General features: G+C 33.8%; 1 protein-coding gene across 1 annotated transcript in view; it reads left to right on the top strand.

Annotated features, from left to right (window-relative positions):
- Positions 1-19,393, top strand: part of LOC128995917 (potassium channel subfamily T member 2-like) — a 298,476-nt gene that overhangs the window by 265,091 nt on the left and 13,992 nt on the right. The window contains exons 18-24 of the mRNA XM_054420965.1: positions 4,581-4,686; positions 6,280-6,524; positions 7,563-7,697; positions 9,893-10,004; positions 13,900-14,085; positions 16,536-16,667; positions 18,112-18,201. Of these exons, the coding sequence (XP_054276940.1) occupies positions 4,581-4,686; positions 6,280-6,524; positions 7,563-7,697; positions 9,893-10,004; positions 13,900-14,085; positions 16,536-16,667; positions 18,112-18,201 (1,006 nt within the window). The remainder of the gene's footprint in view (positions 1-4,580; positions 4,687-6,279; positions 6,525-7,562; positions 7,698-9,892; positions 10,005-13,899; positions 14,086-16,535; positions 16,668-18,111; positions 18,202-19,393) is intronic.

Raw genomic sequence — 19,393 nt, 5'->3', positions numbered from 1 at the left:
GGGAAATTCAAGAGTGATTGCAGGCGGTCAGGATCAGGACGCATGGACATGTTTTCTACAATGTACCCCAGAACTGGAATGCTGGTCAACGAAAACTTAGATTTTTCTTTGTTCAGGGTAAGATTATACTTTTTAGTTGCTTCCATGAATCTCTGTAGGTTTTGATCGTGTTCTGCTTGGCTACGACCACAAATAGTTACATCGTCCAGATAAGCAAACGTGTCTAGTAGATTTTCATTTTCTATAATCTGATCAATAGTTCTTTGAAAACACGCCACACCATTAGTTACGCCGAAAGGAATTCGAGTGTATTGGTAAAGTCTCCCATTAGCTTCAAATGCAGTGAATGGTTTATCTTCATTCCGAATAGGTATTTGGTGATATGCCTCCTTCAGATCGATTGTACTGAACACTTTGTATTGAGCAAGCTTAGAGACAAATGATTCAATGTGAGGTAGAGGGTAGGCATCAAGCTGTGTGAATTTGTTGATGGTTTGAGAGTAGTCAATACAGAGACGTCTCTTGTGCCCATTGTTGACCACAATCACTTGTGCTCTCCAAGGTGATTTACTCGGTTCAATTATTCCTTCTGATATAAGCCTACTTACTTCACTTTTTATGAACTTACTATCATCTTCAGAGTAGCGGCGGGACTTGATGGCTACAGGCTTGACGTCATTAGTTAGATTATCAAACAGTGGTGGTGGTGATACTTTAGCCCTAAGTAGATTGCAAACATTGAAGGGTGGGCGTTTACCACCGAAATTCAGCTCCACAGCAGAATGTTGCCGAAGGATGTCATGTCCAATTACAACATCGGCACATAAATCAGTTAAGATGAGCAGCTTTGTCAGTGGGTATTCGTGGCCATCGCACACCATGTCAACAATACAGTGGCCAAGAGTTGATGAAACATGACTTGTTGATGCCATCGATATTTCATGCTTTGTTGGGTATTTAGAAATATTGAATCTTTTCACAGTAGCTTCAGATATAAAACTGTCGGAACTCCCAGTATCAATGAGTGCATCTACTGGTTTGCCGTTTAACATCAGTGACACTGTAGCTTTTGAAAGACATTTTTGTGAGGCAGCAACAAGAGAAGAAGACATTGAGTTTATTTCTGTCTTATCACTTTGAGTTGTTTTACCCTTAAATGTCCTACTTTGGTTGCGAGAATTGCAAACTGTTGCCCAATGGCCTTTCTTGTCACAAATATTACAAACTGAGTCTTTGGCAGGACAGTTGGCTCGAGAGTGTCGTGACCGTCCACAAAAGAAACATTTTTCTCTTCTTATCGAAGATAATTGGTGTGAAGACGAATCAGAAGCTGCCTGAGAAACATTTGTATCAGTAACATCAACATCTTTAGGAGTTGACTGAGATATAGAGTTACAAGGGCTTGAAATATATGAAACCGCCTGATTTTCAGCTGATTCCAAGGTAATGGCTTGATTATAAGCTTCTTCAAGAGTCAAAGTTAGATTTTCAAGAAGTCTTTGTCGAATGGACTGTGATATTAGTCCTCGAATGAAAGCGTCTCTTATGTACTCGTTGCGATTTTCATTAGCAGTGACAGATTTAAAGTTGCATGCTTTACTAAGTTCTTTTAGTTTTCGAAGATACTGATCAATATTTTCTCCAGGTTCCTGTCTTCTAGTGGCCAGTTGATGACGTGAATATACCTCATTAGTAGGCTTTATAAAGAGTTTGTCAAGAATAGATATAGCTTCAGTATAAGAATCAGCCTCTGAGATTATTTCATGTATGTTGTAGTCCACAAAATTAGTTAGAAGTTTTAGTAGATCATCTTCTGCAGCACATATTTCTTCCACGAAATTCTTGAAAGTGGTTTTCCAATGTTTCCACTGACGATCAGAATGGGGATCATTAGGGTCTAAAGATAGGCGCTCCGGCTTGAAGAATTTATCCATTTAGATTTCTTGGAATAAACTTGAATAGAAAAGATAGAATACAACTTGTATAGAAGAACTTGTAATAATATAGTTAAAAGATTAAGTTGAATAAATTGTTATGAAAAGAAATGTTTAGAAACCAAATTATATGGTTTTATTCAACTTAATAGTCAGCTACATTTTACATGAGAGAATTGCACAAAACTGTAAACATTACATACATAAACAAAACAGTCTTAAATAAAACAGCTGAATAAATATTTGACAGTACAAAAAGAATCATATTACATAACAATATGTTGATAGGGTAAATATGTTTGATATAAATATGTCCCCTAGTTTTGACTAGGGGATGTAGTTTTATTACTGTCTAATATCTGATGTTTCTTTAGAAAGGATCTTTTTTATAAAGCCCAAGATTAAGAATAACAACTGGGCCCAGTTCCAACCCATCAAATAGCTGCTATTGGTTTTTCTCAAGATTGGCCTGGCTCAAAAACTAGATGTGTCTTTGCTATACTTATCTAGTGGACTGTTTTTACCTAAGTCAAAAGCATTTCAGTTGCAGAAGTTTTTAAATTGTAAGCAAAAAAATATTTACTTTGCAGAAATTACTAATTTATTTTGTAAGGTATTTTTTGCTCTTGAAAAACTTTTGTTGACAGTATTGTTTGGTTAATACTTTTTCCTTTCAAAATCCAAGTCCAGTATTACCTATATTTTACCTTCCCTTGTTTAAATTTGTTTCACTACCCCGGTTAAGTGTAAATTCTGTGTATAGCTGTTCATTTTCCGATTCACCACCATATGAGACAAACTAAGTCCCATTAAGTTATTCATTTATGAAAAAAATTAGAAGGAATTTATAATATTATTTTTCATTCATACAACAAGAATTAATAAGTAAAATGATTTGTTTGTCATTTTACTTAAGGTACTTACATTGCCATGCTTATATATCAATCTAGTTCATACGAAATACCTTCAGGTTAAGCAAAAGAGTAATTTGCCTATCTTAGCATAAATAATACAAATTTGTTTAAATATTAGTTCAGCTGAAACATGATTCCTGTTCACAAAACAGCTGCTTTGCTTTTTTGTGCCAAATCACAATATTGTGCTTTCACTACTCACATGAATGTTAAATTTTGTATACCATTGCAAACCTTTGAGTTTGTTGCATTCATATATATTTTATTTTATAATTCGATATGAGGGTTTTTTTTAAAGAGAGGAGCTTTAAATCGTAGGATTAAGTAGCCAGTAGTACACTTGTCTAAATTAAATACTTTTTATCATGAAGTAATTTTTTAATCAGTTATGTTAAATGTTAAATTGTATTGATAGCAGATCGAGTAAGGTAAAAAATGAGCCAATTTAGGATTAAAGTTTAAATATTTATTGGCGATTTTTATGTCATGTTTAAGACATACCTACTGTCTGTTTTTAAGTGTTATTTCATGTTCGAAAGACCTGTTAAAATCTTTCTTTTAGTAAATGTTGAATCAAAGCCTTCTTTTCAAAAGTTATTAAAGCACATCATAGATTGAAACATAAATTACAATTGCTACATGGTTCATTCCGAATTACATAGATCGTAGATTCCGAGTCTTTATAGAAAGATAGATAGTCAGAACAATTTTTTGTTCGTCCTTAAGGACAATGTCAATAATTTTCTTAGAATACCATAATCTATGATAGTCTACAATGAAGAACTATAAGAACCCAGTCAATCACATACATTTTTGCAATTTTTTGCATCTTAAATCTCAGGATGCCATTTAAACTCAGTATTCACAATATAATAAAATTGTATAAATCACTCGTACTCACTTTTCCTGTTAGATGATTTTTAGTGTACATATTTTCATCGTCTTTTTTCACAGCTGTGTGCATTTGAACATCTTCTGAGCATGATTGTGCATTTTTTGTTAGTCCTGTTTGCTCTTATTGCTTGAAATATATTTGTTTATTGGATATACTTTTTACCTTTCTATATTTATTTTGCTGTCACATAATAAATCTTAGTCAGTTTAACTTAAGATTAGAAATTCTCCCCACTATTTTAAGTAATAATAATTTTAATTAATTAATTTTAATTTTAATTAATTAATTTTAATTTTAATTAATTAATTTTAATTTTAATTAATTAATTTTAATTTTAATTAGTAATAATAATTTTTGAAATAATAATTCAGTAAAATATTTATATTACTGTTTAACATGAACTGTGATTCGGTCAAGAGTGTATTTTGCACATTGTAATTCTACGCCACAAAAAAAAAACTCATTCAAAAGTACCTAGTAAAATAGAAATGTTATTTTAATGGCTTTCAATAATCATTCAGTGAGAAGGAGTCTCTTTTTTTTATTCCTTAGAAAATTTTAACCTTACATTAACTACAACAGGCAGGGAATCTTATATTTTGTCTAAGTTTGATTGTAACATCTCTGACAAAACCTAGTATGTACTCTACATGTAAAACAAAGGCCTCTGCAGTAAAATCTACTTTGGTTGTTTGTAATGATTGAAGTTTTTTCATTTCACTGATTTAGTGATTTTCTTTTACTCTGTCATATAGCATCATGACCAAGTTTAAGCCAATTACATTAACTTTGTAACTCTGTTAACATTTGTCTGTACGTTTTGCTCGTTTGTTGCAGCATTGTGAAAGGATTCCCACCCGTCTCGCCCTACATAGGGGTTAGTCCTACCCTGTGTTATCTCCTAAAGGAGAAAAAACCACTTTGTTGCCTTCAGCTCGCACAGGTAATTATTGCTTTTAATAACTTTAGGTGTCTTTGTTAGTGTCTAAACCAGTGGCTGTTTGTGAAGAAGAATCGCCGAATTGTTGATGGGAAATGTTTCGAACCTGTCAAATTTGTCTGGATATGGAAAGGATTAACATATCTCTCTTGCACCGAGCCCAAGACACTAACCACTCGGATATAAATTTAAAATTGTTTAAATACATTTTCACAATCACTATTAGGTGGCGCTAGATAATATAGATGAGTGTGACAACTGGAAGGGACAGTATAACTACTAATTAGATTGATTAAGGGTGTATTGGCCTGAATGCTTTATCTCTGAGCTAGGTTGCTTTTCGGTGAATCATTTTTGTTAGATTTATTTTTCTGTCCATTTGTTTCTTGAAAAGATTTACTGTACTCTGAAACTGTTACTTTATTGAATTATTATACTTTCTGACAAAAAAAATGCTGGAATACAATAGAACTGGAGTATGGAACATTGTTTTTTATAAGACATTTCACACAAGTAAATATAAATACCCCCGCCGCAGCAAACCTGCCGACTAAGCGAATTTCCATTTGATTATCAATTAAATCTATTTAAATTACATTAGGTTTAACAAGTACCAAGGTTTGCTGCTAGGGGGTTTATAAAATGTGTTTTTTAGTAAAATATTAATAGCTTAGTATAAAATAAATAAAATTGCCAAGTTTGATCAAAATATATCCATAAACAAGCAAATTATAACATTTTACAATATTCTCCATAAGAATAACATAGGAATTTTCAATTTTCAATTTTTTAAATTTTCTCCGTTACCAAAAACCGTACAAAAACACTTTGATATACTAAACTATTTGTTTTTTTAAGCTCTTTAAAAAGGTCTAGAAATAAATTGGGAAATTTTGCGTTTTGAGGGTCAAAAATGAGAAAACCCAATTTTTACCCCATAAAACCCCCCGTAAGACCCCGTTCCCATGGTCCGATCTTGCTGGTTCGCGAACTCATTCAAGTTTATCCCGCCTTACACCTTTAAACCAAATTTCATCAAAATCGGACAAAAATTACTCAAGTTATCGCGTTCACGGACACATATATATATATATAAATCTATATATATATATATATATACATATATAAAAATTTAAACGAATAGTGTTTTTGGCCTCTGGGGACATCAAAATGAAAAAGTAAATCGGTCCCGGGCCTAGGTCTTACCATGCCACCTACGGTAATAGCTACTTCCCTATAGGGAAATTCGCTAAAATACGGATTATTAATATCTGTGTGTAACGGTAACACAGAAATTCTCAATTAAACCTAGAACAGTTAGAAGCATTATATTTGAAACATTATATGTACTGAAAAGATCTTGAAAATTTAATTAGAATTGTGTTAGTTGGGATTTAAAACTTTAAAAGTAAGTAGAAATTTGCAAAGACTTCAATTCAAATAATAGTTCATAAACGTTTTCATTTAAAAAGGTGAATTAATGACAATAGCAAGAAAAGTATGCAGATAATTCACAATGAGATCCTGTGATTCAATTTTTCAACTACATGTCTAAAAATTAACCATATGCGTGCTCATATGTGTGCGTTAACCCAGGTGTGCGAGCATTGTACTCATAGAAACGCCAAAGAATACAACTGGCAGAACAAGACCATCATACTGGCTGCGGACTATGCTAGCAATGGAATCTACAACTTTATCATCCCGCTCAGAGCTCACTTCCGGACAAAAACATCCCTCAATCCAATCATACTGTTGCTGGAGAGGCGACCGGACATTGCTTTCCTAGACGCAGTCTCCTACTTCCCCCTCATCTACTGGATGCTGGGTTCCATAGATTGGTGAGTTGATCCTCTCTGGGCTAGCTGGAGCGCTGGAGCTTGAGTTCTGTTGACTGTTTCAAATGTTGGAAGTTGGGTAGGTGAGATACGGAGTGAACAAAACTACCACAGTTGATTTTCTACCTCTATATTTTAAACAATATGAAATTGCTAAAATGGAATATTAAATTATTTATTGACTTATTAAAACTTTACGTTTATGTTTTCTGATCTTTTTCTTCATTTTCTAAATCAATGAGATTGTAGGCAGGAATTTGTTTTGAGGGGAGAGAAAAGACTGAAAACAGGTATCAGGACTTGAAATTGGAAAGCAATCTTCACTAGAAAATTTTTTTTAAGAAGTTTGGTTTTAATTTCATTGATTTTTTTCTGAGTGTGCATTATGATGGACAATGCCATAGCATCCTCTAATACAAGGTCGTGGCGTTGGTTGGTGTGTGGCAGTGTCGCAATGGCATGCCCAATGCCATGGTGATTGTTAACAGAAATCACAAAACTGTAAACATAAATATTGCTTATCCCCTATATGCTTCATTATCAATCAGTGCAAGTTTTGATTTGCCGGGACAGCGAGGTTGCCGTTTTTGTCTCCTTTTTTATTAGAGGAGACTATGACAATACTTTTCATATAGATTTTACTGGAAGTGGAAAATAACACATTTAACTGATATTTCAGTTAAATGTGTTGCTTATATGTGTTCTATTTACCTCCTGGGACTCTTTCTTTAGGTGAGTTAGCTGTATATCCTTCCTTTCTCTGTATAAATTTATAGTAACCTATTTTAAATAACCAAATTTCCTTAAAAAATTCCCATTTTTTACAAAATTTTACAGTTAGATAATCAATAGTCAACAAATATCCAAATCCTGTTTCTTTGAAAAAAATTATCTGTAAAATCAAATTATATTTTTTACACAAAACCAATAATATATTTACTAATATAAATTGACTATTTGACGTAGCCTACTGATGTTAAATACTATTGGATATTGTATCAATACTCAAAGCTTTTAATTATTGAGGTTCATTTTTTATAGCCTTGATGACTTGTTGAGAGCTGGTATTACCTTGGCAGAGAATGTTGTGGTTGTCAACAAAGAGCTTTCCAACTCTGCCGAGGAAGACACACTAGCTGACTGCAACACTATTGTGGCTGTACAAACCATGTTCAAGTGAGCATCATTATCTTCTACTTTTTAGGTTTAGGTTTAGGAATTTTAGGTTTAGAGTTCAGTGGAAAGTTTAGGGTTTTACTTGATACCATTTACACATCTCTCCTCATGCTCGCGGTTTGTATGTGATACGCTATGAGACCAAGAGGTAATTGTGCCACTCTCCACCTCCCACAAGGTAATTTGTTTTCATCCTTGCCATTCATCAAACCTAAAACCTCTTGCCCCCAGGCCTATTTATAATAACGGCCCTGTCTCTCCTATCCCTTTCAGACCCAGCACACTCATTTGTGTAGGTAAATTTTTAAGTCTTGACAACCTAACCAACACGATTGTGTAGGTTAGATGTTTATTTGTTTTTTTTAAGTTTCTGGATCTTTCTGGGAGTTGGCACACAGGAGGGACTAAGGCTAAAGGTGTAGTGACGTCATATCTCTAGTGGCTAATGTATTCTCTTGAGGCAACACGATTACCGTAACGAGACAATGTGATTTCAGCGGCGTTCGTGGCATAAGTGATAGCGTTTTGGATCGGTGTTCAGGAGGGCCTGGGTTCGAAACCAACCGGGATCATTAACTTTTTGTCAACGATTTTTGCTTAAAATGTAAATACTTCTTAACTGTACATCTTTTGTTAGAATTTGATACATTTATAATTTTATTTATGAACAGAACTTTGTTTTAAATATTGAACCTTTATTCAAATTTTATCTTATATCTTTTTTATAGTATCAGCAAGTTTGGTTGGTTAGGTTAAGTTATGCCAGTTTAATTTTATAATACTACATTTTAAAATTAATTTTATAATAATTAGATTTTTATTTTATATAGTTTTTATTTTATCAGCAAGTCTGGTTGGTTAGGTTATGTTGTTATGACAGTTTAATTTTAAAATAAAAATTTATTTTATAATTTATTAAAAATTATTTTATAATTAAAAAGTTAATTTTATAACAAAAAATTTTAAAAATTAATTTAAATTTTTTCAACTTAGCGGTTCTAGCGGCGAACGCTTACACTACAAGATATGTTAGCCTTAGTCCTTCCCGTGTGTCCCACCGAATCTTTCTGTTGCTCAGACCTGTACGCATCGATTGTGTAGGTAATGGAGATCAGCTGCGAATTTTTGTTTTGCAGTCTGCCTTCATGTCTTATGGTAACACTGATTGTTTTGTTGCAATGTCACTTTAAGATAGGAGAAAGAGGCAACTGTTAAGGTTAATGACTGTTTTATTTATGTTTTTAAACGTATATAATGCTAATTATCGCTGAAACTGAAATGGTTAATATGGTATTATGAAGGTTTCGTCTTTAAAGCAAAACTAATCAATAATTTTAGGTATTTACTCAGGGGAGGTATAGAAGAGGCTACGATGACAGCTGAGATCTTCTTATTAGCTGAGGGAACGCCATTACCGTAACAAAACGTTCAACAGCCATCGGCCTCGGTGGTCTATTGGTTAGCGTGCCGGGCTGATATACTGTAGGTCCCGGGTTCGAATCCCGCTGGTAACGTTAACTTTTTGTCCAAGATTTTTTTATTATCAGCAAGTTTGGTTGGTTTGGTTTGGTTATTACAGTTTAATTTTATTATTAAGTCATTATAAAATTTTAATTGAGCAATTTCTATTTTTATTTAATAAACAGAATTATTTTTCCGATTACTAAACTTTTGTTATATTATTTCTTTATCAGCAAGTTTGGTTAGTTCGGTTAGGTTATGATAGTTTAATTTTATAATTAAAAAATAGTAAAATTGAATTTGAGGCATTTATAATTTTATTTTATTAACAGAACTATTTTTGCGATTAGTAAACCTTCATTGCCAAAGTGCTCTCTACTACAGCGCTGTTCGCGGAGGAATTTTGAACTAAATGCCTCATTTGTACCTCCCCTAAGTCAGACCCATAATTTTAGTATTTGAAATCTAGGTTAAAAACCAACATTTATTCAAAATTTGCTCAGGACTTAAAGTGGTCGAGATGACAAAGATTCCCTGGTCTGAAAGGGCTATATATCCTTTCATATTTTCTGTGTTATTCAATTTTATTTCTGTTTGTGTGACCATACAACAGCTGAGTTGGATGAGCAAAACTGTACTGAAAAATGTATGCATTCATTGTTTTGTTTTGGATACAAGTGACAATTTTCATCTAGTGTAGTTAAAAATATCTAACTGCACTTTGAATTTTTCAGATTTTTCCCAAGCATAAAGAGTATAACCGAGCTGTCCCAGTCCTCAAACATGAGGTTTATGCAGTTCCGAGCTCACGACCGCTACGCCCTTCATCTCTCCAAAATGGAAAAGGTACTTGGATTGGACCCACCCTCCAAGGCTGCCCCCGGCCTTTATGACAATTATGATCTGGTAACCTATATATCATCAAGGTCCCCTGAGTAGCTGCACTATAGCCCTTGCATTTTACCTTTGACTATAGACATATTTCTGTGAAGTAGACATTCCATCCATATAAACGTATTGCCAGTTTTAGAGTGATCATAAATTACCCGTGTTGAATAAAGAAATTAAAGTGGCAGCCAAGCAAGTTAGTTAAAATATGACACTTGTGTTTTCCTTTTCTGACTACTATTATAGCCGAACCCCTATGTGATAATTGGTTTCATCATCGTTTTCGTTTTCAGCGATGTGAGGGAAAATCAACGATTTCGTCAAGTTATGAATTGTGTTCTGCGGTTACATTTACACCATGTACAGATTCTTTTAGAGAAGCCCTTTTAATGTAAATCGCCAGTTGACAGATGTGAATGGGGAGAAATGGAGAGGTGTTTGAAAGGAAAGATGCTGGATTAATTAGGAGTGGCCAGAAACAATTGAACCATGTTTTCTATGGTAAACCAGCTTCAGTTATTCATCAATTGTATTTCATTTAGTGAAAGTTAGGGAAGTTTTACATACACCGCAATATGTATTAATGAGAGATTGCTGAACTTGGATGAATCAAGGACAACAGTGTAGTACTCACAATCAGTGAAAAAAGTTTCCTCAACTTGAATAACTGTCTTGATGAGGACCAATGACCTGCAGCCGATTGTTTTTTAAAATACACATATTTACCCATTTGTTTGGGTCTATATTACTTTTCTCCATATTGTATTTGTTTACCAACATACAATGGATCATAATGGTGGTTGTACCCTTTCTCACAAAAACCTATTTACAGCACAATCTATACTTGGCGTCTTGGCAACATTGTTGATTTTGTCTCACCTCCTAATCGGCTACTAGTAAATATGTTTTTGCTGAGTGAAATACTGGCTACAACTGGTTTATATGGGTGGTATATATACTTTCAGTATCCAAAATCAATGATTTTACCCTGCAAGTAGTGATTCTTTCCTCTATCTTATTATACACGCTAAAAATAATGAAATTATATTGCTAAAGATAATTTAAATAGGCTACCAAATTAAGTTTAATTTGTTTTTGTACTTGATTTATGCATATGAGAAACTTCTTATTATATATAAACTCTTAGAGTTGTCTTCCTTTAATATTTTATTTAAAAACATTTTTACAAAATTTATTATCTTTAAAATGCTTTCAACTTGCCTATCTTAAACGTCTCTTCAGCATGGAGTATATTTGCTTGAAGTTTTTCTAATTGCTCGTTAACTTTCAAAGATTTTTAACTTAAAGTTGTTTAAATGCATTATAAATTAAACAGGGCTGAAACTGTTCTCTTAGGGGGCCAATTTACAAATTGATATTGTACTTGTGTTCATTATCATTGTTGTTATTAGTGTGTCATGTTTCAGTTAGTTACTTTCATTTTTCATTCTTCAGGCTCATTCACACTGAGTGTATGGTTTAACTTTTTAAATCTATTGTTTCTAATAATTTATCTTAAAAAAATAATAGATAAATAGATCATACGAAAAACTATCAAATCAGTTACTTAATTAGACTAAGTTCTGCACTTCAGTGGCGGTTCTAGGCCCTTGTAGTGAGGGGGGGGACTACGGGGGGGTGTCCCACACTCGCAAGAGAAGAAGGGGATTTTGGGGTCTTCCCCTGAAAAATTTGGTTTTTGTAAAGCCGTTTGGTAACTTTATAAATCCATATTTTACGTCTAGAACTGTATCTAAAAACCTCTGTTACGTGTTGAGGATGAAATGTATAATTTTTTTCAGGGTCCTATAGGGGAGCTTAAGCCCATGTAGCCCCTCCCCTCTTTGAACCTGCCACTGTGCACAGATGAAGGTCATATTATTATTTTTAGCATACAATTCTTCTTTTCAAAGAGTGCCATTATCATTGCAAAGAGTTGAAAATGTGAAAGGTTGTATGGATTTATAATCAAATTTATTTATATAGATAGATAACTTTTTGATCAGCATTGTACGTGTTATTAAATTTACAGAGAGTAAATAAAAGAAACGTCTTATAACACTTTAAAACATATATTTATGCTTATACTGTTACTCACAAGATGGTAAATATACATAAAAGATGGTAAGTGAAGATCGATTTCGATTGGACACTCCAATCATCATTAGACCCAATAGGTGAATGAGAAGAATCTTGAATGGTGTCCCTACTTTTATCCTATTGGCTGGCAGAAGTACCGGCCAATACATTTCTATAAGTACAACTGTAGTCGAAATTTACTCGTACTTGTTAATTAGTTAGCTTATTTCTATTTTTAAATTTTTCCTTATAAATATATAATTCTTCCCAAGCATTCATTACATATCCTTTTTTACAATTCTTTAAAATACATAGACTATCCTCCATTTTTCCTATTGCATGGCCATTTTGTAACAGGTGCTGTACAACATTTGATTTTTCCAGTTTGTTGTTCCTCCATGCAGATATGTGGTTTTTGAAGTGGTTAACGAAGTTCACAGTTTGCCCAATGTAGAAGATATCACAATTGTTTAATTGTTACAATTGATTTTGTAGATGCCCGAAGCATTGAATTTATTATAATCTTCTATTTTAGGATGCAGTATTTTACTCATGGTGTTCTGAGTTCTGAAGGCTATTGAAACTCCGTATTTCTGGAATCTGTTAGCAGTCCTTTGTGTTGTAGTCCCCGTGTAGCTAAATGTGACATATCTGGCGTTTTCCTCTTTCATCTCTTCTAATGTTATTCTGCTGTGTAGTTTATTCTGGCTATTGATTTTTCTCCTTGTCTTTCTTGCGATGTCCTCTATGGTTTTGGTTTGAAATCCATCAACTTGTGCGATCTTCTTAATAGTGTCCAGTTCTTTTTTCCTATTGGCTTGGCTAAGTGGGATTGTATACGCTCGGTACAATATGGATCTAAAGGATGCGGTCTTGTGAATAGTTGGATAGATAGATTTACTGTTGATTGTAGAGCAGCACGCAAAGGGACTCCAGTAGTACTTATAGAAATGTATTGGCCGGTACTTCCGCCAGCGAATAGGATATAAGGGACGCCATTTAAGATTATTGGCATTCCCCTATTGCGTCTGATGATGATTGGAGTGTCCAATCGAAATCGATCACCACTTACCATCTTTTATGTTTATTTACTGTATTGTGAGTAACAGTAAAAGCGTAAATATGTGTTTTAAGTGTTATAAGAAGTTTCTTTCATTTGCTCTCCATGGATTTATAATCATTAAAGAATAATATATCTTTTAAGCTAATAATTGGTTATAAATTGATTTTACTTTTTGAGAATCAATTATTTAAAAAAAAAATATAGTCAAATCTTTACATTGAAAGTAAAGTGTAAAGAACTTTTTATAATAGTTAAATACTGTAAATATTATACACAGTACTGGCTTGTTAGGCATGACTTTTTTTAGAATTTTGGATGACTTGTGTGAGTGCTAGCATACTGTTTGGCTTTTGATAGTTTTTATGAAACATATTTTGTGGCTCGCGAGAATGTTTTGTCAAATGACAAAAGAATAACTCTTGTGCTCTTGTGGAACATTTGGTATTTAAAAGAACTGTTCTAAAATAGAACGGTTATGTTGTATATCTGAAGATTACACCATTTTACACCAATTAGTCAAAAAACTGAAAAGAACTAAAACTTTCTAAAAATTAAATTTAAATTTGACTCTGCACATAAGTACAACTATTTGTTAAGGGTTCTACTAAAAACCTATGTTTTTGTGCTTCTGGTTGCCAAAAAAACTTCTAATGACTACCAGCCTAAAATCAAAGTAAAAAATATGTTACTAACGGAAGTTTTATGATGTAGAGAGAGAAGGAGCGAGGGTCCCACATCTCTTACATGTTCCGCCTTCCGTTCGCCGCCGGGTCGGTGTTCAGTGCTAGTATGTTGGATACACTGCTCTACCAAGCCTTCGTCAAAGACTACGTTATCACCTTTGTCAGGCTCTTACTGGGCGTGGACCAAGCCCCGGGCTCAGGGTTCCTTACATCGGTAAGTATCTGCTTGGGTGAAGAGAGTACTACTGTTAATACTATATAACAGTACTATTGAACAAATCCAAACAGGAGCTTCCAATCAAAACATGGCAATGACGATCAGCTACTTAGATTGATACACAGGAGTAAGGACATAAATCTGATCTTAGAAAAGAGTGATGGTTGAAATACCTTTTTTAAAGTGTAGGGTTATTTGTGTTTCTGATAGTGTTGAAGTGAAGTGTCGTGAAAATGTTTCTCATGAACAACAAAGAATGGAGAGAGGTTGTCATGTGATGGGTGAAAGGTCATTGAGACACTCGAATGATACTTACAATCGAAGACTTAAATTAAGGAACGCGGCAGCGTTCCGCCCCGCCAAGTCCCCCAGCGGTACACAGCTGCTGCAGTGTATATATACATGATGTGACAAAGTGGCATTTTTACTCGTCTATAGCTCTGAAGAAACAAAAGCTATTCAAATAATTGTCCATCTATTGGATAGGGGCACTCATTCTCAACAAAATTTAAAAAAGAATTTAAAAAACGGTTGTGTTTGAGCCAAGAAAAACTAGTTTGAAAATTCACAAATTTTCCGTGTTCTCCTTCTCCTCCTCCTTCTCCTCCTTCTCCTTGAATGTTGACGGACATACAGCCCGAACCACTGGCTCAATTTTAATGTTCTTTATGTTGTTTGAAAGCCCTTAACGTGTAGATGTGCCTTTTGAGGGTCTCAAGTCGGTGAGATGACCCATAAACCCTTGGCAAGCCCTCAAAGTATGATTTTGGCCCATTTAAATGACATTGGATTAAAATCAGAACAAAAGAAGGACCAGCTGCGATTAAATCTCAATTAATTTCAATGTTAGAGAAATTCATAGGAACAGCTGACAAATTATTTGAAAACTTTTATAAAGTATTTTTTTCAGGTATACCGAATGATTTGAACTACTTACTATATAAAATTACTTAGAGCAGTGATATTCCCCGATACTTTCCATTGAAAAATGCGGTGTACCGATGGTACACTGGTACAGCAGCTCGTCATTTTCAACAGTTTAATACTAATTATCAACACATATGAAACCTAGGAACTTGAAACTTAGTACTAGGACTTAGGTTTGTTTTATGTTTTGATACACTAAAACAATCGGGAAATTCACTCTACGTATCTTAAACAAGCAATTAAAAAGTTATATGTAAATTTAGGATAAATGAGTTTTTCAATATTTGATTGTCTTGTGCTATGTCTAACAATCATAATCTGTTTGATTACATTTTTACTTCTCTAATAAGGGCTCAATTTACACTAGTCCTTAGATATACCTACGGGTTTAATTATCAGAACGAACACTTATGTAACACCAACGCATTTTATGTTGTTCAAGATGACCATTGATGAAATTTGAAGCTGATATTTTAACTGTTAATTTTCTACAAAAATAAATAAAATCTAACAAAAAACCACAAAGTGGTAACACTTTCCCCGCCAAGTCAGCAATCCAAAAAAGATAATAAATCATTACTTTTTCCGCCAAGAAAAACAATGTAATGTATGTAGTTTGGCAACTTGGCGGCAGACTTTTGCTCGATCACTTTAAAAAAATACCATAAAAATAGTTTCATTGAGCAAGTATCTCTCCCATTAGTACATTGCTAGGTGAGAGCTTATTTTACAAAATTTGACCTTATTTGTGCCACATTTCATAAAATCATAATAGTGATGGTTTTATATTTACTGATTACCTCGAAATTATTATACTTAGTTGGACTAATTAATTAGAGAAATTGATTTGTGAAACTATCCACGAACGTAACTTTAATGAAAAACACCAAGCAAAAGTCTGCCGCCAAGTTGCCAAACTTACATACATTACATTGTTTTTCTTGGCGGAAAAAGTAATGATTTATTATCTTTTTTGGATTGCTGACTTGGCGGGGAAAGTGTTACCACTTTGTGGTTTTTTGTTAGATTATAATATTCTCAAGATAGTGTTTGACTGCCTAAAATGGAGTTTAGATGTTTTCCTAGTGTTTCCTGGTTAAGTTATGGCCAGTCCCTTGGCCAACTGAAAATACAATGAAAAATGATTTTGTTTATCATTCACAAAATTCAGGTTTTAACGGAATTTTTAATAACCAATGGTTGCAGTAAATAGTTATGTCCGTCAATCCCACAAAAGACCTCTAGTGAATGTTCAAAGTTAATACAAAACCCTTTAGTTTTGTTCGAAATAGCCTTACGTGTAGATGCTTGTACATTGGGCTACTCTAGACCTCAGGGGTTGATGTGAACACCCTTTTGGGTCAAAATTTTCTCCCATTCGGACTTTGTCGAAATAAATTTCTTTGATCTCCTCCTGATGAAAAAGTCAAGAGTTGATCACTGTGAAAAGTCTAAACAAACCTAATGGGTCTCTAGATGAAGAGAGCACTTAGCTGATGATGAGTGTTTACTTTCTCTAGATGAAGATCACAAAAGATGACATGTGGATCCGAACATATGGAAGACTCTACCAGAAACTGTGCTCAACTACTTGTGAGATCCCCATCGGCATCTACAGAACTCAAGACACCACCACAACAGGATCTCCACATGTAAGTGGTTTAGATTTTGTTTAGCATGTTTTATTTTACTTTTAACTAAACCAATTTTCAATTTTACATCTCGTTCATCTATTTCTACTCGAGATCCTCAGCTTGCATCTACAACTTTGGTTCTACAGGTGGTAAAAAAACTGTATAGCTACCAAAAACATGGACTTTTTTACAAAATCACGGCACACCTTGCTTAAGCTTACGGTTGGTTATAGTCGTTTTGAAGGAGATTTAACGTGTTTGCTGTTGGAGGTTTACTGGATTATAATTATGCAATTTGCGTGCATTTTACAGATACAGAAGTAATCGAATAACTCTTGTTTTAAACTGTTTCTCCACATTTGGTTACTTTACTAAGTATTTAACTGTCCCATAACCTGCTAAACTCTTTCATAGCTAAATTTCTAAACACTTCCAATTAGTACAACACTATACTGTGGCTCTGCTACTGGTTAGAACATAATATGTTTTTATCAGTTTCTGCATCCTGCTCCAGCAGTATACCGTACTTATATACGTTTCCCAATCGCATCCAACAAGTTAAAAGTTACTGACCAGCTTGCAGACATAAGTGTTTTAAAATAGGATCAACAATTCATCCTACACTTTCCAAGGTTTTCTCCCTTGTCTGAACTGAGATGACCACGACCTACTTTTAGCAAAAGGCAATAAGGTTGAACTGAAGTAGTTTGACCAACATGAATGCCAGCAATAGAAAGCCAAATAGATAACGCATACAGTACTAAACTTCTGTGAATGCTCTAGAGGAAATTAACCAAAATCATCACCAACTCCGAGAAATATCACATAGGTGGAGGTTAAAGAATATCATTTCACCTCAGTTTAGGGGTATGGTGATGTTTTAATTCTTCATTATTCACTTTTGTCAGAATTCATTTCCCAGCACCGGGATATTGATATACTTTGGTATAAAATATTTATTTGCCTTAAAATATCCTATGAAGCTGTTGTTACTAAAGCTTCATCACGACTGCCAAATCTTCAGGCATATCCTCTTGAATGATTCGTCATGGATAAAATTTAACGTTAAATATGAAGAAATTAAACACCAATAATAACAGAAAAAACTTGAACATCGCTAGTCGCTACTAGTCTGACCATTACAATGAATGCTCGCAACGTAGTGTGAGGCCTAGTAATGTGCAGATGTTTTTAAATTTGTTGTAACATGTAGTAATAACAACATAAAGGATATAGGAAGGTAAATAAATAGTTTAAAATAACTTTCATCTGTTCATCTTCAGCTTCCTGCTGGTTTAAATTTCCTCTAACCAACTAACATTTACGTCTTACTAACATTCCATTATTATTTCTAACTGTTACATATCGTGTTGTGCGTTCCACTAACTGTACTAACGCTGCTCTCATGGCTTGTTCCTGTCCTGCCTGTGAATGTGTGCATGTTGGTAACACTGTGCGACAGACTGAACCAGAAGTTGGCAACACTGGTTCTGCCTACTCTGCCATTCCTACCAACTGCCTAGGCTCCACTGATAGAGACCCTGCCTCCATGGTAAGTGTTTTGGCTCTTCTTTTCTTCCTTTTCTTATAACATTTTCATCTTCCAATCGCTTCTGCCATAATTTAACAATACTGGTAATTTTAGATAGTAAAGGTAACACGTCCACAATCTTCAAGGGAACGTGTTTTACGTAGAACTTACTACTTATACCACTCTCTTTATATCTTACTACTTGTTTATTTACCATGCAGCTTAAAAACGATTGAACAATATTATTTGGTATAGTAGCTTTTCCTAACTATAAGATTTAGTGAGCTGTAAATAATGAAGGAAAATTGTCTGTTGTTTTTAATGGTGGTAGCAGCAATACCGTGCAGGTTCCTAGTATTTTTATTTTCGAGAAATGATTTTCAAAATATCATCAAACAAATGATGATGGTTTTGAATTTGTATACCCATACAATCTTTGTAAAAATTATTTTACTGTGCATGTAAGAATGGAATATTTTTCTATCAGATTATTCCCTTTCATCATTATCTGAGTTATGTTAGTAGCATCACATAATGCGGGTATGCCATGATTTTTTAACTGGCGAAAGAAGCCGACCTTAGGTGTGTGCAAAAGGTGCGACCGCACAGGGCCCCGCGCTTCAGAGGCAGCCCATGGTGCAAATACAAAAAGATTTTTAAAAGTATGTTGGGCCTAATTTTACATGAATTGTGTCAATTATAAAAATAGAAAATTGGGGAGAGTATTAATACTAACATTATGCATTGAGAATTTATTCATTAATATTGTTGGGATAAGGCCTACTAATTATTTGGTAGTAAGAGAGTCCCGCTCAGAGTGTTTGCACTGGGCCCCGTAATACCCATGGCTTGTGGGAATGACAATCAAACCTTTTAGAATTAGTTTTGTTAAGTGATAAAACACAGTAATTGGGTTTGAGCATTGACTTGATACTGTATTAATAGTCAAAGGTTAACTGTTTCAGTGTTTTGTTTATATATATCAAAGGAAGTATTTTCTTGTATTTTATGTTTACTTCAGAATGATTGCATAATGAAAATAACACTCACAAAAATGTTCCATATGAATAGGAAAATAATTTATTTTGATATTATGATAGGGAAAAGAAGCTAGTTTAAAATTAAAATGTTACTTTTCCAAGTTAGAAATATGTAAATACATTATAATCTTTTTAAAGATACTCATTAATATCACTATAAGATTATAATCACC

Source organism: Macrosteles quadrilineatus, unplaced genomic scaffold (assembly GCF_028750875.1).
Source record: "Macrosteles quadrilineatus isolate MER2022 unplaced genomic scaffold, UCM_ALF_1.0 Scaffold_5__1_contigs__length_97177068, whole genome shotgun sequence".
Classification (NCBI taxonomy): domain Eukaryota; kingdom Metazoa; phylum Arthropoda; class Insecta; order Hemiptera; family Cicadellidae; genus Macrosteles; species Macrosteles quadrilineatus.
This window is presented reverse-complemented; position numbering and strand designations above follow the sequence as displayed.